The sequence below is a fragment of the Vulpes lagopus genome, chromosome 3, assembly GCF_018345385.1.
Source record: "Vulpes lagopus strain Blue_001 chromosome 3, ASM1834538v1, whole genome shotgun sequence".
Lineage (NCBI taxonomy): Eukaryota > Metazoa > Chordata > Mammalia > Carnivora > Canidae > Vulpes > Vulpes lagopus.
Genome location: NC_054826.1, coordinates 16,790,216 through 16,817,907, shown reverse-complemented (window position 1 = coordinate 16,817,907; position 27,692 = coordinate 16,790,216). Strand labels below are relative to the sequence as shown.

At 40.1% G+C, this 27,692-nt stretch overlaps 2 protein-coding genes across 7 annotated transcripts in view; one reads left to right on the top strand and one right to left on the bottom strand.

The window, feature by feature from the left end:
- Positions 1–8,454, top strand: part of CPLANE1 (ciliogenesis and planar polarity effector 1) — a 140,605-nt gene extending 132,151 nt beyond the window's left edge. For all 5 annotated transcript variants that reach the window (XM_041747930.1, XM_041747931.1, XM_041747929.1 and 2 more), the window contains 5 exons: positions 146–270; positions 4,174–4,263; positions 6,258–6,341; positions 7,346–7,521; positions 7,955–8,454. In XM_041747930.1, the coding sequence (XP_041603864.1) occupies positions 146–270; positions 4,174–4,263; positions 6,258–6,341; positions 7,346–7,521; positions 7,955–8,122 (643 nt within the window). In that variant the 3' untranslated portion in view covers positions 8,123–8,454. The remainder of the gene's footprint in view (positions 1–145; positions 271–4,173; positions 4,264–6,257; positions 6,342–7,345; positions 7,522–7,954) is intronic.
- Positions 8,455–24,423: 15,969 nt separating this feature from the next.
- The window catches only part of NIPBL (NIPBL cohesin loading factor), a 201,016-nt gene continuing 197,747 nt past the window's right edge, over positions 24,424–27,692 (bottom strand). The window contains exons 46-47 of one of the 2 annotated variants that reach the window (XM_041750311.1): positions 25,963–26,151; positions 24,424–25,399 (exon numbers count right to left, since the gene is read on the bottom strand). In XM_041750311.1, coding sequence (XP_041606245.1) covers positions 25,034–25,399; positions 25,963–26,151 — 555 coding nt within the window. In that variant the 3' untranslated portion in view covers positions 24,424–25,033. Of the gene's footprint in view, positions 25,400–25,921; positions 26,152–27,692 lie in introns of both variants that reach the window. The other variant, XM_041750312.1, reaches the window with a different exon arrangement.

Here is a 27,692-nt window from a genome sequence, read left to right as displayed (position 1 = left end):
CGTCAAAACACGAAATGTTATCACTGAGGTACAGAAAAAGCAACGTCAAATGAATGTATTAATCTGAGCTAGAATTTGGGCTTTTTGAAATATAGTTTATTACTGAGATTCTAGGAATGTAATAATTATGTAATTTCTACTGTAGAGAGAATAAATATAGTCACAATATTCCAACAAATCAACCTGGAAAATTCAGATATATATCCAGACCGAGTTATATCCGAAAGGGGAAACCTCTGGGGCATCCTCAAGGCCCTCCTTGGCCACATGGTAAGACTTTGACCTTTGTTTAAAATTTTGTATAATTTGAAAAAAATTTTGTATAATTTGGACCTCCTTGTCTCCAGAGTTGGTTTGCATTAGTAAAATGAAATCTTAGTGAAAAGCAGTTCTCCTTCCAGCAGAACGCAAGCTGCAGGATTGATAAAAACTTACCTGTGCTGGGATTTTGTTTGTTCTATCACTTTGAAATAGGAAGATCCCAGAATCTTTTTTAAACATATGATCTTTTTGTAATAGAATTGAACAGTCAATATTTAGATATGACTTATTTGGGAATCTGTTTCTTTTGTGTGTCTGGCTAAAGAGGTAGGCATTTTTCACAAATCAAGTTCTGATATCAAAAAAAAAAAAAAAAAAAGTTCTGATATCAGGATGGACTAGATCAATACCAGGATTTCTGTCTGTCACTAAGAGGCTCATACTGAAATATCATGTTTTTACCTTTTGTTTGTTTTTTTTAAGACAGTTGCATCTATCCGTATGATTTTTTAAAAATATTTATTTATTATTTATGATAGACATAGAGAGAGAGAGAGAGAGAGGCAGAGACACAGGAGGAGGGAGAAGCAGGCTCCATGCCAGGAGCCTGACGCAGGACTCGATCCCGGGACTCCAGGATCACGCCCTGGGCCAAAGGCAGGTGCTAAACCACTGAGCCACCCAGGGATCCCCTGTTTTTACCTTCTGCACATCCTTTTCCACATTTGAAGATACAATGTCTGTTATTTATTGTTAGCCTTCCTTTAATTTTGCCATATTGGGTTTTGATTACCAGCGTAAAACATACTTATTTTGTGAAATGATTACACATTAAAAATGTATAATCATGGGGCACCTGCATGGCTCAGCCGGTTGAGTGTCCAGCTCTTGATTTTGGCTCAGGTCATGACCTCATGGTCATAAGATTGAGCCTTATGTCAGGCTCTGTGCTGAGTGTGGAGACTGCTTGGGGTTCTCTCCCCCCTTTACCCCCTCTTCCTGCTCACAGTCTGTCTTTCTCCCTCTCAAAATAAAATATTTAAAAATGTATAATCATAGTTAATATATACTACACAGCCTAAAAATGTATAATAATGTGCCAGGTTCCATTTAAGCTCTTTAGTTACCACCCTATGAGACAGCTACTGTTATGTTCTCATTTTACAGATGAGAAAACCCAGGCAAAGAAAGGTGAAATAACCACCTAAGATCAGATAGGTAGGAAGTAGCAGAGCTGAGATTTAAGCCCAGCTTGGGTCTAGAGTCTACACACTTAGAACCTATGCTTCATTATGCTGCCTCAATCTAGAAACTTGAAATTTCCATAAATTCCAATCCTTTTAGTAAAACTTCATAGTTTGGTTAACTCTTGCTAAACAAATTATAGTAAGAAAATACTGCTCTTTTTAATTTTTATTTTACACCTGATCCATTTGCCAAAATTAAGTAAAAGAAATACCAAAAATTGGCAAGATTTTAAACTTGAATCCACAGTTTTTCTTAATATCAGATGGAAAAGTCTTGGATTATATGGAAATATGTCTTTGTCTTGGCTCTTCCAGTGTCAGGCCTGTATTGTTACATTGCACTCACCTGGGCTGAGGCCTCAGCGCTCCTTTGGTCTCACCTGCCCTTGAGGGACGGTCCTCGAAGAGGTGTTCCTGCAGCCCGGGTTCAGAAGCCCTCAGGGACCCCCACCCCTACATAGATCAGTCCAGAGCTTGTCCCTGGACTTCGAGGCAGCCTCCCTACCGGCCTCCCTAGCCTCCTTTCCCCATCTCATAGGTGCTGCATGCCAGCTTGTTTTCCAGCCAGAGGCTATGCTTTCTGCCTCATTCTTTCCTTGAAAGTCTCTCTTACCACGAAGGCCTCACTGCTGTCTTGGAAGCCATCCCTAATCTTCATTCTTTTGTTCTTCTAAACTGATGTCATGAATTTAGCATCCAAAGTTTCATTTTTAAGTTGGGGCTGATACTTAACTTGCCTGGTGGTTGTATCAGAGACAACAGCTGTCATAGTTGCCATTGCTACCATTTATTCGTTGTCCTCTGGCCCCCCATCACATGATTGTGTCCCTCTGAGGCACCTCTGCAGCAGGTCTCATGTAGTTACTTGTCCACTTATGTTCCATGCTCAACTAAATCTTTTGAGGGTAGCAACATTCTCTTCTTTATCTATTGCTGCCACTCACACTGAACAACTGAGATTATTGAATACTTGGATAAGTGGGGGAAAAATGGCAGTTTAGCTTTCCTGTCTAAAAATAGCTATTTGGGGATCCCTGGGTGGCGCAGCGGTTTGGCGCCTGCCTTTGGCCCAGGGCGCGATCCTGGAGACCCGGGATCGAATCCCACATCGGGCTCCCAGCGCATGGAGCCTGCTTCTCCCTCTGCCTGTGTCTCTGCCTCTCTCTCTCTCTCTGTGACTATCATAAATAAATAAAAAAATAAAAATAGCTATTTGTAAACCACTGTTCAGGAATATTAGTGGGCAAGTGTTTATAACATATCAGAGAAGACCACCAATAATGCGCCATTACCCTCACTCACCTGTCCCTTAGCTTCCCTGGAAGAGGAGAGAGAAGGCAGCCTGGGGTGCCGGTGAACATGCTGGCTTCTGCCCAGCCATGGACACACTTGGGACCCAGTCCTTTCCCCTGGCTACGTTCAGAGGCTTTGGGTCCCCCCAGTATTGCGCGGCATTGGGGGAAACCCAGGCATAATTGATCCCAGGCTCTACTGTCTCAGTGACGCAGATCAGTCTTTGCAGAGATGGGGAAGTGAAGACTCACTCATCAATATTTTTAAGTTCCCTGCAGCTCATTTGTAAAAGAAGTTTTTCTGAAGGTATTAGTGAGTCTGTGTTGTTACCTGTCTTGTAAAGCAGTGTGTAGTTTCTGGCCGATATCTCCAGCCCCAATAGCAAACTTTTACACTTACAGATCTCCCCCCCACTTTTTTTGCTTGTTTTACGTTTAGCTCTATAAAAAAACAATATAAAGGCTATATGCTAAGTAATGTGAGGCATCAAAAGCATCAAAAAAATTCTGGCCTTTGGAATCATCCGGGCCTACCTTCATATTCTAGCTCTGCTGCTTTGTGCCCTCAAATATGTTATTTAAAACCTACCTCAAGAGCACCTGGTGGCTCGGTTGGTTAAGTGTCTGCCTTTGGCTTAGTCATGATCCCAGGGTCCTGGAATTGAGCCCCAGAGCCTCATGTTGGGCTCCCTGCTCAGTGGGAATCTGCTTCTCCCTCTCCCTCTGCACCTCCCCCTGTGTGTGAGCTCTCTGGCTCCCAAATAAAATCTTTAGGGACGCCTGAGTGGCTCAGCAATTGGGCGCCTTCCTTCGGCTCAGGGCGTGATCCCGGGTCTGAGGATCGAGTCCTGCATTGGGCTTCCTGCGAGGAGTCTGCTTCTCCCTCTGCCTGTGTTGTGTCTCTGCTTCTCTCTGTGTCGCTCGTGAATAAATAAAATCTAAAAACCTACCTCATAGAGGTGTTGAAGGTAATAAGTAAAAACATTTTGCATAACATAAATAATAAATGTTATTAATCCTGGAATTTCAGAAACCTTAATTATTCTTTCAATAATATTTGATTTGGCATCTGTCAGGGTGTTTAATGCTAATAGGCTTATGTGCCTGGCTTCTCTGGTTGCCAGAGATGTGGTTAAGGCACATTTGCCAATTTGAGAAAGGACTGTGGTTGTGTGATGAGGATACCAAGTTTTAAAGTAGAGTTTTCCCTTCCTTCATCTGCACTTCTGTTTTCCTTTCTTGGTTCAAATCAACCACCATGTATTGGGTCCCCTCTTTATCAGAAGTTTCTGTCCTCAAAGGATTTACAGTACAACATGTGAAAAATCATGGTGTGCATACAGAAGCCTAAAGAAGTTTGCTCATTTTTATAGGAACTGCTACTTTTACCATACAGAATAAAGGAGGTGGAGCCAAAGTGGCAGCAAGAAAGGCTGTGCCTTCTCCAGTTACCTTCCAAAAAGGTAAGGGATGAATAAAGAGTAAAGTTCTTCAACTTACATTTTTTCAAAATCATAACACTCTTAGAAATTTCAAATACAGATTTTAGAATGAAGGGTACAGCTGTGTGGTCCAGGGGTTTAGGGAACAGGGTGTGGCATTCGCTCTCTTTGGAACCCTAACCCAGCACTTACTCTTTAGCTTTGAGCACATTCCTAACCCATTTGTATAAGCCTCAATTTTCCTACCTGGAAAATACGGATTATAAAAGTGAAAACAGGGGCAGCCCTGTTGGCGCAGCGGTTTAGCGCCGCCTGCAGCCCAGGGTGTGATCATGGAGACCAGGGATCGAGTCCCATGTCGGGCTCCTTGCATGGAGCCTGCTTCTCCCTCTGCCTGTGTCTCTGCCTCTCTCTCTCTGTGTGTGTGTTTCTCATGAATAAATAAATAAATAAATCTTTTAAAAAAAAGTGAAAACATGGGCTTAGCGCAGAACTGAACATAAAAACCAGTAATTCAGGAGGGGGCCTCTGTCACAGTCATGCAGCACACAAGCCCATGAGTTTGGGGATTCCAAATCAGCTGTGCTCTGATCAACTAGAGAGGAAGTGGTCATGATCTTAATTCCTACGAATTAAGATCCAGCCCTGGCCCCCTCCTCACCCCATGTTATTCTTCACCATTTTGAAAGCACTTCCACCTTATTCTCCTGTGAGCTCTCTGAAACAGCCTTGGTAGATAATCAGGGCCGCTGTCATCCCCATCTTACAGCTGAAGCCACGGAGGCTTTGGGAAGTACAGGGGCCTGCTTGGACCCCCTTAGGACAACGACACCAGCTAACAGTACAGAGGACTTCCTGGATGCCAGGCATTGTGTGAACACAGCCTGAGCATGACCTTACCTCGTCTTACATTAACTGAGTGAGCTCTGTGGCGTTATCCTAATTTACAGAAAATAACTAACTTTGGTAGGTGTAACGAACACATTGATTACGTGCACTATAAAAATGATGAGACCTGAATGAGTCTATTCCTGCCCTCTGCCTGTCGTCCGGCGCTGCCCTCTTCCCCTGCAGACACGTCTTCCACTTTACTGCCTCTCCATTCAGCGGTGTCTGTTGTTTAACTTGTCAGGTTTGACTGTTGATGTCTGTATTTCCTAGAAATTCTCTTAGGTTCTTTTTCCATAGTTTTCCACCACTGAGTGCATTAAAACTCAAGGCTGTAGTTATTAGGATCAATATGAGTCTTAGAAGCATCACTTCCTGTGCTTTTAATTGTATCATCCCAGACTTCTTTTCTTTTAAAGTCTCTCATTTTAATCTTTCATCTTTTGTAAAATTTTTTCTAGTTTAGAGTACTCCAAAGCTGTTTCCTTCTTTTCTAAACAAATATTTAGCAGTGTTAGTTTAACAGATAAAATACCCCAAAATACAATGTTGCCCCTAAAAATAAGTTGAAATGATATGTACCCTGGTATTATATTTATGAAAGCTCCAGAGATCCAGGGTTTTGTGTTCTTGAAGTGAGTTATGATCTCGCATGGGGCCTTGCCCATAGAAAGGCAAACAGAAGTATTTCTTTCATTGTCCAGGAGTAGCCCTGCCTGTGACAGGATGAAATTGGGTAGGACTCCAAGTGTCTAGCTTGGCTGTGTGTCTAGAGTATGGCCCACGGACTGACACAAGTAGAGCACAAGGAGGAACAGGGTTTCCTTCTGAGGGTGGTACAGGTGATGGATTCAGTTTAACTGTTCAGTTTCAGATTCCTCACTGTAGACATTGTTTATGTGTTATAAAGAAACTGGGCGGTGGTGGTCACTGTCCTAGAGAGTGCTTTCTTCGAGGGCAGCTGGTGTGCTTTCCAGCCTAGTTTCCACTGTGGGGTTTCTTCTTAATATATCACTGACCTTTTACCTTAGAAAGCATCCACTGTCCACACTGGGGCATGAACACCCAAACTTGGAAAGCTTTGCACATGCACAGTTTCACAGCATTGTTTAATATTGTATTTTAAGATTGGATATCCCGAACAAATCCTAGAGCGATACACTCTGATCTGAAGAGGAGGAAATTACAAAGCCATCCCTGCAGAAAGCAAGGTGAGAGAAGGCCAGGGACAGTTTCTCAAGGTATGTAGATTCCCCACAGGTAAAGATTTATCCTAAAATGCAGAACCGTTAACTTTAAGTTCTTGATTTTGGTGATGATTTTTGTCAGTGTTTTTACATGGCAATAATTATGTTCATTTGATGAGTATCAAAGTCTAATTAACAAATTATGGGATCCCTGGGTGGCGCAGCGGTTTGGCGCCTGCCTTTGGCCCAGGGCGCGATCCTGGAGACCCGGGATCGAATCCCATGTCGGGCTCCCGGTGCATGGAGCCTGCTTCTCCCTCTGCCTATGTCTCTGCCTCTCTCTCTCTCTCTCTCTCTGTGACTATCATAAATAAATAAATAAAAATTAAAAAAAAAAAACAAATTAATTGTAGCAGAAGTGGGGGTGGCATTAGTTGGTGCTTATAGCCTTTGCTGATCTCTTTCACAGCCTGACTGGTTGGAGCAACCACCTCAGCACCCCATCTCCATTTGTTTCTGTCTACCTTGGAGAGACCGCCTACCCTCGTGGTTAAAATATTATTCTTTATTATCCTTCAATCTCAAGTTTTTGTTTTACTAGCTGTTTTGCTTTTCACCACAGTGTGCATTCACCCAACTCTGTGGTTGGAACTTTTCCACAGTTCTATGTGCAGCCTCTCCTCCTTGTCCTAGAGGTTCCTGTTATTTTTTAAAATCAAGAGGTGGCCAGAATTCCGTTTCCTTCCGTCACACTGACAGGGCAGAAATTATTAAAAACCATATCCAAGACCTTGTGATTCAAAGATCAGGTAAGGGCCACCTGGCTGGCTCAATTGGTGGAGTGACTCTTGATCTCAGGGTTGTGAGTTCGAGCCCCATCTTGAATTGCAGAGATTTCTTAAATCTTAAAAACTTCAATTATTAGGTAAAATGTGACTCCCTCAGATTTGATGATAAAAGTCAGAATAAACAAAAAAATAATTATAGATGACTTAGTCCCATGTAGCTTTGTCCTTTTCCCTTGAAAGGTTCTGGTGCTCCATGTCGCCTGCAATGTACAAAAAATCACATTAGTGCAGAACTTTCGCCTCAATCAAAACAGGTATGTATAGAGTACGAGAGAGAGGAGACCGTGGTGAGTCCCTGGACGGTACCTTCAGACATCCGTACGGTTCTTTGCGAGAGTCACAGTTCCCTTCTACAAGTAAGCATTGTTCCAGATTTAAGTTTGCTTAGTGATTTCTCTGTGTTCTCCAGTTGTTACTATTTTTTGTTTTTTGTGAAATGTGGAGATACTGCAAGATTGAAGTAGTAATTCAGAGCATCTGTACTTTTGGCTTAGTACTGTAGCATTTATCTTTCAGAATTTTCCTTGAATTTGTATTAAAGAATATCAAAAAAGAACAGATATTTCTATTACAAGCATAAAAATCCATTGTGTCCATTCTTCAGACCTGGTGCCAGCATCTAGTTGTGTCAGTTTGTTGTCAATCTAGATGTGCTGGGCAACCACTGCCCTGGTGTGCTTCACCAGTTGATGGATGAGCAACTCTAGAATCTTTGGAAAGCTTAGTTCATGTTCCATTTATTTTTTCTCAGGCTTGGACCACAACTTACTACGTTTCTTAATTTGATAGGACTTGTCAGCAACTGAAGAAGAGCGAGAGCCTCCTTTTGGTGGCATCGACAATGTGTCTGAGAGTACTGGCAGCATCCTCAGCAAGCTTGACTGGAAGGCCATTGAAGACATGGTGGCCAGCGTGGAGGACAAGAGCCTGTCTGTCCACTGGGCCTTGGGCTTGTAAGATCCAAGTATCATTCTGTTTCCAAGCAAAGGCCAGCAGCTCAGTGATAGTAGTTCTGAAAGATTTGTGTGTTTAAGAGAGAAGCAGTGAAGGAAGCAATGTGAATAGACCACCTACAGCCATATTATTACCTGGATTAGCCATTTCAAGAGGGAAAATAAACACTTCTCAATAATTTTGCCTTCATAGGGAAAGGGTTGTTTAACTATAGATCATTACGTGCTTTTGGATTTATCTTTATACACAATTTTTAAAATGACTTGAAAGGTACTTTTCATTTTTTTCTAGTTTATATATTTAAGTTACTTTCAATAAAAATCTTTTGTTTTGTCTCCTCCTTTACTACCCCGTGAGTCTTTTATGGATAAATCTGCTGGAAAAAAAGAATCTTTCATTGAGGAAAAGAAAGTCACAATGTCACCCTAAGATTCGATAATGAACTCCATTTTATAGCATAGCCTAAAATTCACTTGGGTAAACCTGGCCCAGGAGCCAAAGAAACCAGGCACTTTCCAGCAATGCTGGACTTTTAAATAAGCCAGACCTATCCTGCACCCTGCAGCCTGCAAAGCCTTGCTTTGGGTGAGAAATAGGATTACTGATTCCAGAAGGCTCATGTAAACTTTGTAAAAACCATGGTGTGGAGACCTGGGTAGTTTCTGGTGTTGTCCCAGTATCATAATTTGGGAGATAATTTTTATGAGAAGAAACTCATCTTTTTTAAAAAATCACTCACTTGTCAATTTTTGATGTAGTATCAAAGAATAATATTGTCTGAAAAAGCTGTTAAATATACCTCCTTTTCCAACCACATACCTGTGTGGGGCCATATTGTTTTCATGTACTTCAACCAGAACAACATCCTGTAACAGGCTGAGTGCAGAAGCAGGTATGAGAATTTGGCTGTCTTCCATTACGGCCATACTTTAAAGAGATCTGTAAAATTATAAAACAAAGCCACTCTTCTAGTTTTATTTTGGAAAAGAGTTACTTTTATAAAAATGTGTTACAAACATTGAACAGGGTGGGGTGGAGGGCACTTGGGTGTTTCAGTCAATTAAGCGTCTGACTCTTGCTTCAGCTCAGGTCACAATCTCAGGGTCCTGAGATTGAACCCCACGTTCGGCTCTGCATTGGGCATGGAGCCTGCTTGAGATTCTCTGTCGCCCTCTCCCTCTGCTCCTGCTTGTGCATGTGTGTTCTCTCTCTCTCTCAAAAATTAAACATTGAGTGGGTCATTGTAATTAAAAATATTTAAGCATTTTTCTCAGTTTTAATTTCTAACATGATAAATATTCACAGATAAATCCACACATAAACAAAAGCTCTTTAGGACCCTCAATAATTTTTGAGTATAAACAGAACACAAAGTTTGAGAGCTGCTGCGTTAGGGCTAACAACGTGCACCCTTCACTTACCAACTTGACATTTCACACGACTTCAGAAACAAAGGGGTTTTTACAAACAGTATAATCCCTTTTACCTGCCTGCTCCTGTTCTGATTTAAACATTCAGTTGTCTTTTAAGGCAAGCATCATTTCCAGTGCTTTTTCATGTCTTCCTGTAGTTTCATATGTCTATCTCGTATTTCCCTTCAGCCTGAAGATCATTAGCATTTTTTTTCTTTTTTTAAAGATTTTATTCATTCATTCATTCATTCGAGAGAGAGAGAGAGAGAAGCAGAGACACAGGCAGAGGGAGAAGCAGGCTCCATTCAGGGAGCCTGAAGTGGGACTCGATCCTGGGTCTCCAGGATCAGGCCCTGGGCTGAAGGCAGCACTAAACCGCTGAGCCACCTGGGCTGCCCTCATTAGCATTTCTTATATATAATACAGATCTCAGGCAACTAATGCTTTCAGGTTTCATTGATGGAACTGTATATTTTTTTTTACCCTCATTATTGAAGCGTATTTTTTGTAGCCCTTACTTTAGGGCATGATCTTCACTTCTAAGATGGGCCCTTCTGGTGTCGAGCCTGGATGCCTAGAGGATTGAGGAGGTGCTAGGAGGAGCCCCAGCAGGGCTCAACCTTGTAGTAACTACTTGCTGGTTCTCCTCAGTACTCCTTACCAATACGAGCAGCTCCCCCTCATCCACACACAGGCCTCTGGGGATCCTCTCTGTGCAGCTTCCTTCTCTGTCGCCTCGCCCTGTAGGTTCCAGCCTCTGTTACCACTCTAACCTCTGCTCTCTGCCTCTTCAGCTTAGTAGGATCACAGTGATGTGCTTGGACTCTAGCTCATTATGTTGGAGTCATCAGAATCCTGTCCTTAAGTAGACAGTGAGGCATTTGGAGGCTTACCTCATGAGTATCCCTTCTCTCTGGGATCACTGTTTTGTGCTGCATGGTGTCTAATGTCTAACAGCAGTTTCCTCACACATAATTTTGTCCAGCTTTGTGGTTGAGACAGACTAGTCAGGTAGCAGTTCCTCTGTCATAGGTGGAAGGAGAAGTCTTCTCTTAGGGAAGATCCACACAGTAAACCTGAAAATGAAGGATGAATAGGACAGAGAATATCAGCAGAGGACTGATAACCATAGGGAGTCTCACCCCCTAGCTTGAGTACATCTTCAGCCTTAGAAAAAACTGCAATATGGGGCAGCCCTGGTGGCCCAGCGGTTTAGGGCCACCTTCAGCCCAGGGTGTGATCCTGGAGTCCCGGGATCAAGCCTGTGTCTCCGCCTCTCTCTCTCTCTCTCTCTGTGTGTGTCTCTCATGAATGAATAAATAAAATCTTAAAAAAAAAAAAACAACAACCCTGCAACATGATGACTTTGCTTAGTATATCTAAACAGAGGAATCATCCAAAGAAGTGTTTTAGATCCTTCTGAGGAAGGGTCTAGACTTCATGCCCTCCATACGTGGATTAAAGGGAAGCACTTTCCATATATGGATTTTAAACATCATACTTGGGAAATATCTCTAGTTATCAAAAGTGTTCCCAGTTTCTCAAAACTGAATCTTAACTTTGCTCACATTTTATCAGAAAATGTTATACAGGGACGCCTGGGTGGCTCAGTGGTTGAGCGTCTGCCTTTGGCTCAGGTCCTGATCCTGGGATCGAGTCCCAAGTGGGGCTCCCTGCATGGAGCCTGCTTCTCCCTCCGCCTGTGTCTCTGCCTCTCTCTCTCTCTCTCTGTGTGTCTCTCATGAATAAATAAAACCTTTTTTTTTTTTTTTTTTAATTTATGATAGTCACACAGAGAGAGGCAGAGACAGGCAGAGGGAGAAGCAGGCTCCATGCACCGGGAGCCCGACGTGGGATTCGATCCCGGGTCTCCAGGATCGCGCCCTGGGCCAAAGGCAGGCGCTAAACCTCTGTGCCACCCAGGGATCCCTGAATAAATAAAATCTTAAAAAAATATATTTAAAAAAATTTTTTTTAAAAAGAAAAAAGATGTTATACAGCAGTTAGCATGGTATTATCACCGAACCAAAGGATTCTGGGTGAACTTGGGATGCACCAGCAAAGGAAGCTCAAAGCTTCTGCCAAGAAGCTACATACTTGGACCTGGATTTAAAACACTGAATTCAAGGTTCCCTGGGTGGCTCAGTTAAGCATCTGCCTTCGGCTCAGGTCATGATCCTGGGGTGCTGGGATTGAGCTCCACATCGGGCTCCCTGCTCACTGGGGAGCCTGCTTCGCCCTCTGCCCCTCCTTCCCTCTCCTGCCTGTGTGCTCTTTCTCTCTCAAAAAAATCTTTAAAAATTAAAAACAAAAACAAAAACATTGATTTCAGACTTCCCTACTTTCTCACTTCAGCACCCATTGTTTCCAGCCAGTGTCCATACCTGATAAATGTTGGACTAATGACAAGCCGTTACTGCTTATACAATTTTCCATATGCCAACAAATAATTATTAGATACTCTGCTTTATGTGTTGCTTAGCTTTTCTCTAAGAAATCAAACCTTGGACCTTGCTGAGGACATACGAGAAAAAAGAAAATGCACTTGACAATTGCTCAGAAGTCACACTGGGTAGCCCTCCAGAACCCTACTTTCCTGTAAGCATTGCTCTACACTGACCATTTGTGTTCAGCATCTGGACTGTGGCCCTATGCAATGAAGGAGACCCTTGGTAGAAACTAATGCTTTCCTTTCCATACAAGTATTTGATCAGGGCAATAAGTGAGAGGGAAAATTCCTGTTAGGTAAAGTTGGTTTGTGAGTTGGGAATGAATGGCTCAGCCTTTTCCTATATATGTGGGCTGGGGGGCCAAGATCTGTGACAGGAGTTGCTGAGCTGAAGGGAAGTTTTCTCTATAGGGTCTTTAAAAACAATGATCCTAGGCAGGAGTCCAGCTTTCTAGCTGATCACCTTAGAGCAGATATCAGCAAGCCTGGCCTACTCTCTGCTCTTGGAAATTAAGGCATCTATTTCTTAAGCAGGATCCATGCCCAGAGTGGATCCCAATGCAGGGTTTGAACTCGCAACCTGGAGGCTGTGATGATTTGTAAAGACTAAAATACTTATTTCCTGGCCTTTTACAGAAAAGGACTCCCCCAGGTGAAATACACCTACCTATACACTCAGAACCTCAATAAACCTTTTGGTACTTTGCTCTGAAACCTGAAAGGTGAGATGCCCGGGTGGCTCAGCGGTTGAGCATCTGCCTTTGGCTCAGGGCATGATCCCTGGGTCCCAGGATGGATTCCCACATCGGGCTTCCTGCATGGGGTCTGCTTCTCCCTCTGCCTGTGTCTCTGCCTCTCTCTGTGTTCTCATGATAAATAAATAAAATCTTAAAAAAAAAAAAAAAAAAACCTGAAAGGTCAGTTAGGTATCACCAGACACATGGAGAAAGCCTTCATCATGAACGGTCGAGTTAAATGGGCAAAATAATAGAACAGGTCATATAGGAACTAAATGTGGCTTATTTTCGTGTAATCTCTACACCCAATGTGGGGCTCTATAGACTGAGCCAGCTAGGCACCCAGAGAAACATTTGTTTTTTGAAACAAATTGGAATACTCAACGACAAAGGAAACCCTATTCCTACATTTCCATTCGTAGTTTCTGTTGAGGATTTTTATTTGATCGGTGAATGTCATGAGTTCAATATCAATTGATTCCCATGTTTAAAATGAGTGCAATACATGAGTTAAAACCCAAGTGAAGGGGGGACGCCTGGGTGGCTCAGTGGTTGAGTGTCTGCCTTCGGCTCAGGGCGTGATCCAGGACTCCCAGAATCAAGTCCCACATCAGGCTCCCTACAGGGAGCCTGCTTCTCCCCCTGCCTATGACTCTGCCTCTCTCTGTGTCTCTCATGAATAAATTTTTAAAAATCTTAAAAAACCAACCAACCAAGTGAAGGGGTGCCTGGCTGGCTTAGTTAGTGAAGCATGCAATTCTTGATCACAGGGTTCTAAGTTTAAGCCCTACATTGGGTGTAGAGATCATTTAAAAAAATAAAATCTTAAATACAAGTATATTTGTGAGGCACCTAGTTGCCCCAGTCAGAAGAGCATGAGACTATTGATCTTGGGGACGTGAGTTTGAGACCCATGAGAGGTGTAGAGATTACTAAAAACAAACAAACAAACAAAAAAACAAACAAAAAAACTCAAACAGGTGTATTCGTGACTTTCATTTCTGCCCCTGTTGGTGGTGCTTTGGAGTGACAGGCAGCAATTTCTCCTTTGGTAGGCTGAGCAGATTATTTACCTTGCAAAATCCACATGGCAGATGGATCTCAAGGTCTAGATTTGGGGCAGATGATAGCAAGCCTGCTTGTGGTTGCAGGTCCAGGCTACAATGTTATTTATTTATTTATTTATTTATTTATTTATTTATTTATTTATTTAATAATGATAGTCACACACAGAGAGGGGGCGGGCAGAGACATAGGCAGAGGGAGAAGCAGGCTCCATGCACCGGGAGCCCAACGTGGGATTCAATCCCGGGTCTCCAGGATCGCACCCTGGGCCAAAGGCAGGCGCCAAACCACTGCGCCACCCAGGGATCCCTACAATATGTTCTCTACTCTGGCTCTATTAACAATAAAACGTAATTTTACCTCTATCTTTCAGACTCTAGTTTATAATTCTAATCAGAACTTGAAGGGTGAGGAAGTGTTTTTATCAGCCTCCTTAAATCTGAACATATGGTGCATTGGCTGTGACTTGAGCTCAGGCCTCTAAATGCCAAAATCTACTTTTTAATCTGACAGATATAAGGGGATATTGAATTCAACAATAAGTTACTGTACAAGAGGAACAATTAAAGAAGAAGAAACTCTTTGAAATTTAAAATACAACTGAAATAAAACATTTCATGGAAGAGTTAAAAGATAAAGTTGAAAAACTCTCAAAGATAGCCAAAAGACCCCCCACCCCCAAACTCTAATGGGCAAAAAATAACTGAGAAGGGGAGCCTGGGTGGCTCAGTCAGTTAGGTGATGGACTCTTTGATTTCTGCTTGGGCCATGATCTCAGGATCATGAAATGAAGCCCTGAGTCTGTGGTGAGTCTGTGAGATTCTCTCGCCCCTCTGCCACCTACTCTGTCTCTCAAATGAACATCAACAACTGAGAAGATCAGCCCAGGAGGATTACCTAACAGAAACTACAGAGACACTAAAGAAACTTAAGGGGGGCGGCAGGGTGCCTGGCTGGCTCAGTCAGTAGAGCATGTGACTCTTGATCTCAGTGTCATGGGTTTGAGCCCCACACTGAGCATCCAGCCTGCTTAAAAAAAAAAAAAAAAAAAAAAAGAAACTAAAGGGGAAGAGATCATAAAAATTCTCCATAGCTAAGGACACAGATTAAATGATTTAAAAGTCTGTATGTGCCTTACAAAATGAGTTTTAAAGACCTCCATTAAGGGACATAATAGTGAAATTTTAGAATATGGGAAATACACAAAATATCCTAAAAGCTTCTAGAGGGAAAACACAAGTTGTATACAAAGGAAAAATGATCAGTATGGTATCAGCACTTTTAACAGCAACAGCACAGGTGAGATTATAATGAAAATGATTTCAAAGGGAAAATTTTCAATTCAGAATTCTATACCCAGTTATCAATTACAAGGTGAGAATAAAGACATTCTCAAACGATTAATAACTCAACAAGTTTGTTTCTATGTGTCCAGTCTTAGGAAGCTATGGCAGGTTATGCTCCAGCAAAGGAACATTTTAGGCAGAAAGGAGGAAGGCACGGATTCCAGACACAGGTTCTGAATTCAATCAAAAGAGGGGCAGGGAAAGTCTGGTACAACACCTTTGCAGCAGTCCTGGAAAATCAGTCCATACTGGTGCAAAACGTTAGGACAGAGAGCTAGAGGAAGGACTTTCTTGGTGGAGGAACAGGGCTGGGGTTTGGGAGGGAGAGTGGGGAGGAGACTCCAATGATACAACAGAGCACTCCAAAAGAATTACCGGTTACTACCTGGAACTTCTGTGAGTGAAAAGCAAAGCGATTTCACTAAAGGGTACACAAGAAAGAAAACACTCATCTAGTACACTAAATGCTGGTTCCGATTGAACAATATATACATCGTTTTCTATTACATAAATGCTCAGTAAATATAGTGATATCCATACTAGGAGGAGATGGGAGGAGCATAAGAACTAAGTCCTTATCCTTCATAAAAAAGTTAATAGGTCACAATACATAGTCCAGAATTAATAAATTGTAATAGTACATTCTTTAGAAATATAACTACGTAAAGAAAGAGTAAAAAAGTTCAAATTGGTTGCCTTTATGAACAAGGGATTATTTATTTAAATTTAATTAGAAAAATCAAAGCAGGGCAGCCCGGGTGGCTCAGCAGTTTAGCGCCGCCTTCAGCCCAGGGCCTGATCCTGGAGACTCGGGATCAGTTCCACGTCGGGCTCCCTGCAGGGAGCCTGCTTCTTCCTCTGCCTCTCTCTCTCCCTCTCTCTCTCCTCTCTGTCTCTCATGAATAAATAAAATCTTAAAAAAAAAGAAAAAGAAAAATCAAACCAGTAAACAATAGAAATTATTATTGCATTAAAAGCCTGTCTCGGGATCCCTGGGTGGCGCAGCGGTTTGGCGCCTGCCTTTGGCCCAGGGCGCGATCCTGGAGACCCGGGATCGAATCCCACATCGGGCTCCCGGTGCATGGAGCCTGCTTCTCCCTCTGCCTGTGTCTCTGCCTCTCTCTATCTCTCTGTGACTATCATAAATAAATAAAAATTAAAAAAAAAAAAAAAGAAAAAAAAAAAAAAGCCTGTCTCATTAAAATGTTTATCTTGAGATCACTTTGTATAAAAGGCTGGATTTTAAAGATTCAATGAACAGTTACAAGCTATGCAGAAATCCACCAAGGCTACTTTTCTCCTTTTTGGATAATGTCACGTCTTTTGATTCCTTTCCTCACTTCAAATTGTGGTTCTTCCTCCTGGGCTGTCCTCCAGATGAATCCTGTGTAAGTCACATTGCTTCTATGCGGTCCCCACCCAGGAAGGCTTTTCTCACTGCATCTTACAAAGGAAATTCACACCTATTCTCTCCTTATTACAACTTAAACAGTATCTAACCAAAGCTATGTGACCCAGGTCATCATCTTAAATAGTTTTACACACGAGGCCACTTCTCCTGCCACCTCTACCCCTACCCAGTTATCACCATCTTTCACAGGGACCGTATGGCCTCCTCCAATCACTGTATAAATTGTAGCCAGTGAGCATCTAGAAATGCAACTCTGATTTCACAAATGCAAATCCCTATTCTATTCCCACCCATCTTCATTTCTTTCATGGTTTCCCATTGCTCTTAGGACATCCTTAACATGGTCTGGTCTACAAAAGCATGAATTTAGCCCATCTAGGTCATCAGCTTCATTCTACTCTGTCTTGCTCTCTGCCATCCCCGGGAACCATGAAGCTTCAGAAAGTACCTTTGCATATGCCGTGCCATCAATCTGATATTCTCCTTGCATCACTTTCCTCCATCTATTTTTTCCTCTTAGAGTTCATACCTCAACCATCATGTCCCTAAGGGATGAACTGCTGGGAGGAATTAAAAATTATTTCCCATTTCTTAGTGGTTCAGCCAACACTGTTTGGTACCTGTTAATACCTGTTATAGCTATTTCATTCAAGCTTTGAGGATTAGTTTCACTTGAAGGAAGCCTATCTTACCTCCCCCAGCCCTCCAGACTTCAGTGCTACATACTCTCATGTATTGTTACTTTTCCTCTCAAGCACTCTCAATTGTTATTTAATAACTGTATAATTGTGTACTTTGTGGCTCATTTCTTGTCTCTCCCACTGGAACACAAACTCATTGCCACTGGCCCAGCACAGTTCATTGCTCATAGTAAGCACCCAGCAAATACTTGGCAAGTGATTAAATTTGTAGAAACTAATAATAACCAGTGTCAGTACCAAATGATCCCTAAGAGAAATCGTTAGTAGGATAGGAAAGAAGAATCCAATGTTTTAAGTGCAGGAAAGGATAGAGCCTGTGATTTCTTGATCTCTCTCCAATGCCAAACATCACCTCTTTACTAATCCATTCCTACAGTCACACCCTTACACCTCATTTCCAGAACCACCCTACTTCAGAAATCTCACACATTCCTTCCTCTGACTTTATCACCCCATTGTTTCATTTCTTCTACTCCCATTATACTTGCTTTTCCACTTCATGGAGGCCTCTGACCCTTGATGCTTCCCTTTTCTCTCAATCTAGCTGAGTTATGCCCCCACCCCCACTCCCTGTTCCCAATCCTGGCTCAGAGACAAACCACCTCTTTGTTGAGCAGCTGGCCCTACTGGAGAAAAATAACACCATCATGCATTTGGGCAGCATCACAGTTGCCCACAATGTAGCCAGTGAGGGATCTTTCTGAATCACAACCCCGAGTACATTACAACTAGTTAAAGCCCCTCCAAACTAGAGTGAGGCCTGTCAGACCTTTATTACCTGCTTCTCTCTCCAGCTTCACTACTCAGCATTTCAGTGTCTTCGTCTCTTTCCTGACTGGCCATTCTCCCTGACAAGACTCCCACTCATTTCTCAAGGTAATTGGCTTTGCTCTCATTCTTTCTGCAACTACTTTCCCTAAAGGTTGCCCTTTACATTCTGGATGGCAGGATCAATAATTTTTCAGTCTTGATCTTATTGCTGCATTTCACATGTTCCTTTCTCTGTCCTTGAAATTCTTGAACTGCTGACTTCTGGATTCTTCCCATCCCCCTCTATTTCTTCTGTCTCCTCCACAAACTCATTGACCTCCTGTTGCACCTTAAATGTCTGTAGTCTCCAAGGTTCCTCCCTTGGCTCTATGTTGCTCATTCAACAGCTTCCATGCTGAGCAGTCCCAAGTGCAGTCTCAGCCCAGAGTTCCCCACCAAAGGTGTCATGTTCCCCTTTTCGATATCATCTGAACATCCCAGAGATATTCACTTCCAACATGTCTAAACATAAAAATTGAAAGTAGAGAAACCTGATAGCAGCTATCTGCAACACCTCTGTCTTCTTTGACCTCAGTCAGTTAACTGTCAGGTCCTGCTATTTTTATTTCCTAAATAGATCTGCAGTCTCTCTGATCTTCTCCTTACCCCTACACTGCCATCATCATCCTCTTCAGGCTCTCACCATCGGAGATGATTGCATTAATAAGTATCCTTTTCTTGACACCCTCAAATCTACCCTCTACGTAGCAGCCAGAGTGAGCTTTTACTAATACCTTGCTTAAAGTGTTTCCAATGCCTACACATTAAAATTTAAGTTCTAGAAAGTATATACTTAGCTCGCTTACTTTCTATAACTTCATCTTTTGATACTGTACTCCTCACAAGCCAGTTTTTCCACAAAGTGCTGTCTCCACTTTCAGAATTCCATCCCTCATGTCCCTGCTTAACCAAACATTCTGATGATCCAAATGGGCACAAAAGACAATTAGATTTTTTAAAAAAGTAATCTTTGTGCTCAATGTGACATTCAAACCCATTACCCTGAGATCAAGAGTCACATGTTCTAATTTCTGACTGAGCCAGCCAGGTGCCCCAATTACGGGTTTCTTTAAATAAGCTCCCATAGGGGTGTCTGCCTTCAGCTCAGGGTATGATTCCAGAATCTTGGCATCAAGTCCCTCAACAGGCTCTCCTCGAGGAGCCTGCTTCTCCCTCTGCCTATATTTCTGCCTATCTCTGTGTGTCTCTCATGAATAAATAAATAAAATCTTTAAAAAAAAAGAAGCTCCTATATAACATACTAGGTGATTTGACTTGCCAAACTTCCTATTACACTTATTTCACTAACACATGGCTTCAGACCATGTTCTGAATTCAAAGTTAATACTCTTTTCACCAATCCAAGTTTTAGTCTTCTCCATCAGCCCGGGTAAATTAAATAAAATAAAAACAGAACACATAAAATCTCAAATTTTACCTTCTACACTTACCTAATAGGATGGTAGGCACCTAAAAATCTTAACTAGAAAGTCAATCTTTTGAAAGGTACAAAAAAAAAAATCCACATTTAGTCATTAAGTTGTCTACATTCAGTTCTTACAGGTGACTGAATAAGGACTTTCCAGATGAATCTTCCTTGTAAGAGCAACTGATCTGGGAGCTAAGAACTCTGAGAATTGGGCAGCCCTGGTGGCACAGTGGTTTGGGCCCACCTTCAGCCCAGGGCCTGATTCTGGAGACCCGGGATCAAGTCCCACGTTAGGCTCCCTGCATGGAGCCTGCTTCTGCCTGTGTCTCTGCCTCTCTCTATCTCTCTGTGTCTGTCATGAATAAATAAAATATTTAAAAAACAAACAAAAAACCCTGAGAATTGTTCTTGGCTCTTGGTACTAAGTAGTTATGTACAGGTGGCCCTTGAACGCAGGAGTTAGACACATTGACCCCTCCCACAGTTGTAACTTTTGACTCAAAAACTTAGCTACTAATAGCCTTCAGTTGACTAGAAACCTTACTGATAACATTAATACTCAATTAACAGGTTTTTGTGTTATATGTATTATATACTGTATTCTTACAATTAAGCTAGAGAAAAAAAATCTTAAGAAAATCATAAGGAAAATTGTTACAGTATCTGCATATTAAGTGGACTTGCACAGTTAAAACCTGTATTGTTCGAGTCAACTGTAGCTTGTAGATATCAATTCACCTGTTTGAGCTTCAATTTCTCTTAACCTATAGTTCATGGATTTCCAAGGCAGATCATACATGTAACTGGGGTGGGAGTGACCATGAATCCCTTGAAATTGCACAATTCTGTTCAGTTTTCTAAGTAGAGATTTCAAGGTTTTCATTAGATACTTATAAGAGGTTCATAAATTCCAAAGTGGTTAAGAATGGCTGGGTTAAATTTCTCTGACCCCTCATATTGAATGATTCTATAAATATTTTTAAAACTATGATCCATTATCGGTTTAAGTCTTATGACAAACTTAGATTATAATTACTCTTTCCTGTTATGCTGTAAATCTAGTAAGGTTAGGCCTGAATTACCATTCTAGGCAAGTTATGATGAAGACAAACTTTCTCTGTCATTTCTTGCAGAAAAAAAGGGTGAAGACAGTAGAACTATATGACAAAGGAACAGAAAATAACTTTTAATTTCTAAAGTTCTAAATGATGGAGAATAAGGACTGAAAAAAGCCAATACATAGAGACAACATTACATTCAGCAAAAACTGCAATGCCTAAAAACTATATAATAAAAAAAATAGTCATAACCTATTGTCCACTTATTTCAAGCTACTGGTGGATAGCAATATTTCTGACTAACATGGGAACTTGAATCATAGGACATCTTCTGTTATGTATTTAAGCTTTTTCCTTACTTTAGTTCTTCATCTCTAATTGCCTGCTTGGCACTTGCCAACTAAAATTCAAAGGATGAAAGGCTTATCACCATCGTTCTTAAAACTGGACCCACTTCCTTACTTCATTCTCTCTGTAATGGCACTCCTGTTTGAGTTATGCAGTCTATGTATTAAGTCTATGCAGTTATGTATTAAGAATTAATACATAATTCTTAAGAAAAAGGTAAGAAAAAGGATTATAAACCAGAAAATAACTGTCATTTCTCTATTTAGAATCAACTATTTCTTAACAACCCAAGGACAAATGACTCAGTTTCTTCATAAAATATTTATAAAGAATAAAAGGCAGATGAAGAAATCTATAGATTAAGACCTAAAACTAAGAAAGACATCATAGATCAAATGACGTATCTGGGATTTGTTTCAGTAAAATATGTAGGAGGATTGTATATGGAGTATAGCTGACATAAGCTTGGTCAGAAATTCAGAATGACTGAAACTGAGTGATGGGTATGTGGTGATTCTGTAACAAAAACTTAAAATCATTAAAAAAAATCCCCCCCCCCCCAAAAAAAAATCCCGGTAAGAAAAACAATTGCATGCACACTGCATCATTGCAAACAATGAAGCCATATACAAGTGGAGTCTCACAAAAGGGGGGGGAGTTGGTGGTATTCACTCAATTATCACATAAAATACACGGGAATTGTATGACCACTTGGTCAGTAAACTATGCAAACTGGAATTTGTTGGTCAGTGACCTCTCATACCAAATTTACGCCAACTTGTTGTGTAATGAATAATATGCTTCCGATGACAAAAATTAGCCAAGGGGTTAAACAAACATAAGTTTTAAAATGAGCCAGGCAAACAGCCAAAGGTTCAAACAAGTAAGATTTTTGTAGAGCAAAATTTACTATCAAGTGTTTGAAATTACATGATCATTTCAAGTGAATGATCTGATGGGTTTTATATTTGCAAAGGTAACTTTATTACAGTTTCTATCAATATTTTGGAGACGCAGACTACTTGGACACTGCACTAGTGACCAAGATGAGCTCTTTGTGCAACAACATGGGGTGTATGGAGAGAAAACCATATACCTCCCTGTCTTAAGTTCACCTTCTAAATGAATGTCTGATAACTTTGCTCAGTGTTCGTGAAATCCACATTGGACAGAAAAGCTGGACTTACCTGTCTTCATGGATAGACTATAGTCGTCAATAATTGCCTGTGTGCTTCAGTTACCTGCTAATAATTCAAATATTCAACATATCAACAAAGTGAAACTACATATTAATTTTTTTTAAAGTTCAGGATTTCTTTTACTAGAGATCACTAAATTATTTTCTGCATTTGTATTTTGGTATGGATTTAAAAAAAAATTAACCATCCTTCAAAAAACAAGAAACAATTTAAATAATACAAAAATTTCATATTGATATATTAAAGAGAAGAGGTATTTGGCAGTTTTTATATCAAATATAACATCTCCTTTTCAATATAATAAAATATAATTTGGCAAATTACAGTATCAACAAACTATAGATTAAGATTGAACTGTGTAGGGCAGCCTGGGTGGCTCAGTGGTTTGGTGCCTGCCTTTGGCCCAGGGTGTGATCCTGGAGACCCAGGATGGAGTCCCACGTCGGGCTCCCTGTGTGGAGCCTGCTTCTCCCTCTGCCTGTGTCTGTGCCTCTCTCTCTCTCTCTCTGTCTCTCTCATGAATAAAGAAAATTTAAAAAAAAAAAAAAAAGATTGAACTTTGTAAATCTTTACTATAGCTGAGAAGTTTGATTTTGTAGATTTGACTGTCAAAGCCTTAACTATTTTACTGTTAAGGCCTAAAAAATTCATATCTGAGAAATCTACTTTTTGAAAACTTTGGTTTAAGGCTTAAGGCTTATAAGTTATACCAACACTTGGCTTACATTAATAGCTGAAATACTGGAGCTTAGAATATATGGAAAATACCTTAACACAGCAATTCACGAGGCAAAAAGAAGCTGTAACTACTGTGTGCCTACCCCCTAAAGCACACTCTAAACAGGATCCCCACGTATATACATACTAAGCATCCTTTAGGAACAGGTTTACTTTCAGCAAGGATCATTTCCTTTAATGCCTGATGTTCAATTACCTTAGAGTAGTGAGACAATGACTCCAACTTCAAATTTAAATTCCTATTCTAAAAAAAAAAAAAAAAAAAAAAAAAAAAAAAAAAATTCCTATTCTACATTTATAAGGAAATTACTGAATCTGACACTGAGACTCAGTTTTCCTTATCTACAAAAGGTGGTAACATATTTAATTAGTAGAGTTTTTCTAAGAATTAATAATAGCACACATGATTGTCAGGCTCATAGTATTCAAAATTGGCTTTTTTTCAAAAACTGCATCTTTATTTTTTGGTACTCTACAGGCTGTACTTTATATTCTTATATTTTTTCTAATTACTTATTGATAAGTAACTGTTGTTTTCATAGTCCTTTACTGATTAAACATACTTCAAGGGGGGAAAACCCAATCTAGTTTTGTTCTACAGAGTTCACAGTAAAAAAGGAAGTGCAAACATGCAATTAAGTGGATGAAGAAGAGTGGGAAAACATTTCTTTCAAGAAAATGTTCTGAAAGAATTCCACATAGGAAATAGATCCTGAAAAGTTATTTTCATTGTGGTTTAATAGGTGTTCACAAAAAGGTATTTTGTGGCAATGTCACTCTTCCTCACAAATTGAGTATTTTCATTTATTGGCCAATTTCATAAAACTTAACATTCTAGAGGTCAACTTTTGAAAACGAACTTAAAAATAAGCACACATTGTTTAAAAACTTAAATTTGAAACAGATCTTCTCCCCTGTAATTTTAGGCATTACTATTTCTGAGCATCAACTATGCAGATCAAATGATCAAATACCCAAATCTCCCCGTTTGTAGTAACAAACAACTGTTCCCCAAAGAGGTATAAAATGTTTAGAATAGAAAATGAATAAACATCTCAACTAGTAAAATTACTCCTTTTTCTGCATTAAAAAATAACTTGTGAAAAATGTAATTACGAAGTTGTCATACTCAACTCTATTTCTAAAATAACACACGGCATAATTTTTAACTAAGAGAATGCTAGTTTCCCAAAATAGCATGATTGTTACCTTTTCCCGAGGTTTAAAAAATAAATATTACCATCATGACATCACTAGAAAGAAATTGAAGCATACAAGGAATAAACTATAGTTTCTTTTTATATCAAAATGTACTCTTGAAAATGTGTTTGGCACAGTGCTAAATCATATATAGTTAATACTAAATATTGCAGGATACAATAAAACCCTGGAGTTAATTGTTTACACCCTCTTATGGGAATGAAAATAATAGATACCAATTATTCAGAAGTCAGCCTATACAAACTGTATAAACAATATTTTATGTTTTGCTTTGAAAACCAGTGATATAATAAATTTTACATAAAAGACTGCAAAATAATATAAATGGATTTAAACAGATCTTTACAATAAGAAATTCAAATGGAAACAGACAAGTAACAAAGAGAAGTAAAAAAATTTATTGCAGTATTCGCTCCACCAGATTGCCTGGGGATCCCTTTTCTCGTATTTTTTTCAGGGTGACCTAATACATCAAAATCTACATTTACAAAAACTCCTTCTGCAGATAGGTCATAGATACTGCATGCTTTTTTTTTTTTTTCAACAGAATAAATTATATATCCAGGAGACTCTGCCATTTTACAGCCTGGAAAAAACAATGCTTCCCTGGAAACTGGGCTAAGCTAAAGAAAGCCATCCGCTGCTAGGTTAAACTCCAAGAACACTTTATTAAGAACATTAACAGACTAATTTCCAACATTCACTTGTTTATTTTTTAAACAGAAAGTTTTTTTTCCAAGATATAAACAATTTTTGTTAAACTATAATACAGTGGGAGTAAAAATGAACTGAGAATCTGTTTCTGCTGCACAACAGCGAAGGGAGCTCCCACAAAAATGTTTGCCCAACATTTCCTTCTTTTGTTCCTGCATCCCAGGTTCCATTCTTACTCTTCATAAAACTGATTTTTTTTTTGCCAGAATGTTGATATTTCAAGTTTTTCTGCCTTTTAAAAAAATTCCTGTAAATTTGGCTGCATGTACAAATTCATTAGCTGGAAGTCCCATCCTTGGCGGCATACAGGGATCGTAAAGTCTGAACAACTTTATTAGTCAGCTTATTAGCACTCGTTAGAGCAATTTTTTTGTAAATAATGTCTGACTCTTTAATAGTGTCTACCCAAGGCACCAGTTTGCGGCCATCACGGCGCTTAGCCTCAGTCCAGGAGCCACTGTAGGAGCCTGCCATCCACTGAACACTGAAGCCATTGCTGGTTTTCTGTACTACTCTTGCAATTTGTGGTCGATCTTTGTACTTTGGACAGCAAATAGCGATGACATCCATGACGTCAACACTTTCATTCATCTGTGCTGCCAACTCCGTAGAGTCTGAATTTCGTTTTGACCTTCTCAATGACTAAAACATTGGGGGGGGGGAAAAAAGACGAAGTGTTACACAAAAGAATTTTAGTGAAATTTTTGTTTTTATTGCTTTTAATCCCTTGACGCCGGGAGTTGGGATTTCCCAGCACACTTCCATTGCCGGCAATGAGACGCACCGTGACCGCCAGCGCCAAGGGGTTAACATATACTTGTAAAACCATATAACTCTTAATTTGTACCCGTGTCTTTACTCTTATTGATATATAAAATTATATATACATATGAACCATAAAGCTACATAAAACTTAGCAACAGTAAAAAAAGATAACACACATTAATACAATCCAAAGAAAAATTAATAACCCTTTATGCTGGATAAGTCTCATTTCTGTTTTTTTTCTTTTTTATTGTCTTTTATGTTAAACTTTCTACAAAAGGATGTATAAATGGTTAATTAGAGAATCTCTATCTACAAAATGTTTTCTCTCATAAGTATTACATTACTTGGTGTACATTTAATAGACTGACATATATAAGCACATAAAAATCATTTTACGTAATACGCTGCGAAATACGTTGACTCCTCCTCCGCCTCACCCCTGAAGTGCCTCCTCCTCTATCCTCCCCATCACTTTCATCATCTTCTGTCTCTGCTGCTGCATTATTTTTAGGGCTGCCTCCTCCAAGCAGCGAGGTAATTGCTTTGTTCCGAGCATTTGTACTAGCTGACACCTCCCCTTCTTCCTCCTCTTCATCAGGGTCCAGATGTTCCATGAGAAGTTTGAACTACAAAAATTAGATATGAATTTAGTTAAGTAAATAATCTCAAAAAAGATTTTTAAGTCCCTAAATGTTTCTTTTAAAAGTTTTTTTTCCTAAATATTTTCCAGGCAGCAGTCAGGTGTGGGTATTAGTTTAGTGGCTAAACAGACTAGCTATTGTCCAAGACAGGGCCTGGCAAATATTTTGTATAAAAAGCCAGATAGTAAATATTTTTGGCTTTTCAGGCTATATGGTCTCTGTCACAATTACGCAACTCTGCTATCATAGCGTGAAAACAGCTAGAGACAATACATAAATGAATGGGCATGGCTGTTTCAAAAACACCTTATTTAAATGGGCAAGGGGAAAAATTAAAAATAAACAGGCAGCAGGGCCAGATATGGCCCATAAGTTTGCTGATCCCGGTCCAAGTCATCAAGCAACCAGATGACTAATAATTACTGATGGAGGGACGCCTGGGTGGCTCAGGGGTTGAGTGTCTGCCTTTGGCTCAGGGCGTGATCCTGGAGTCCCAGGATGGAGTCCCACATCAGGCTTCCTGCAGGGAGCCTGCTTCTCCCTCTGCCAATGTCTCTGCCTCTCTCTGTGTGTCTCTCATGAATAATTTTTAAAAAAGAATTACTGATAGACATTTTTCAAGTTCTCTGTTCCCTCTGCCCTCTGCCAAAATAAGAAGATAATAAGAGGAAGAAAAAGGATGTTAAACAATTTAAAAAGAGGATTAAAATAATTTTTAGCTTTAGAGTATAAGGTTTGCAGTCTATGAATAATATGAAAAACATTGCAGATTTCATTCTTTTTTAAAAAATTTATTTTTAGAGAGTAAGAGGGAGGGAGAGAAAGTGCGTGAGTGGAGAGAGGGTGGTTGGAGGAGGGAAGGAGAGAGGAAGAGGGGAAACAGACTCCTCGCTGAGCAGGGAGCAGAATGCAAAAGTGGAGTTCTGTCTGGCCATAAGGAGATCATGACTTGAGTCATAACCAAGAATCAGACACTTAACTGACTGAGCCACGTAGATGCCCCTGTGTAGGTTTCATTCTTGGTCAAAAATATTATTAGTTATGTTCAGCTAGTTGCTTTAAGTTGATTAAAATAAAAAAATATATTTTTTAGGGACAATCTCAAAACAAAACAAAACAAAACTCCATGTTTTTAAACATAAAACTTTACTGTGGTAAAATATACATAAAACTTACCATTCTAATGATTTTAAAATGTTCAATTCACTTCCATTAAGTATATTCATATTGTTGTGTAGTCATCATCACCATCATTTCCAAAACTTTTTTATCATTCCAAACAGAAACTCATTCTGTACCTATTAAAACAACAGCTCCTCCTTCCTTCCTGCCCCCCAGCCCCGGGTAACCCCTATTCCATTTTCTATCTCTAATGAATTGGTCATTTTAAAAGCACACTCTACACACACATTTTCTCACATATTTGTTAACTGGTTATGTATGTAAGGGTATGGTATATATGATACAAATATATAAACCAGTATTATACTTCTGTAAGAATACATGAATAGGTAGTAATACTGGTT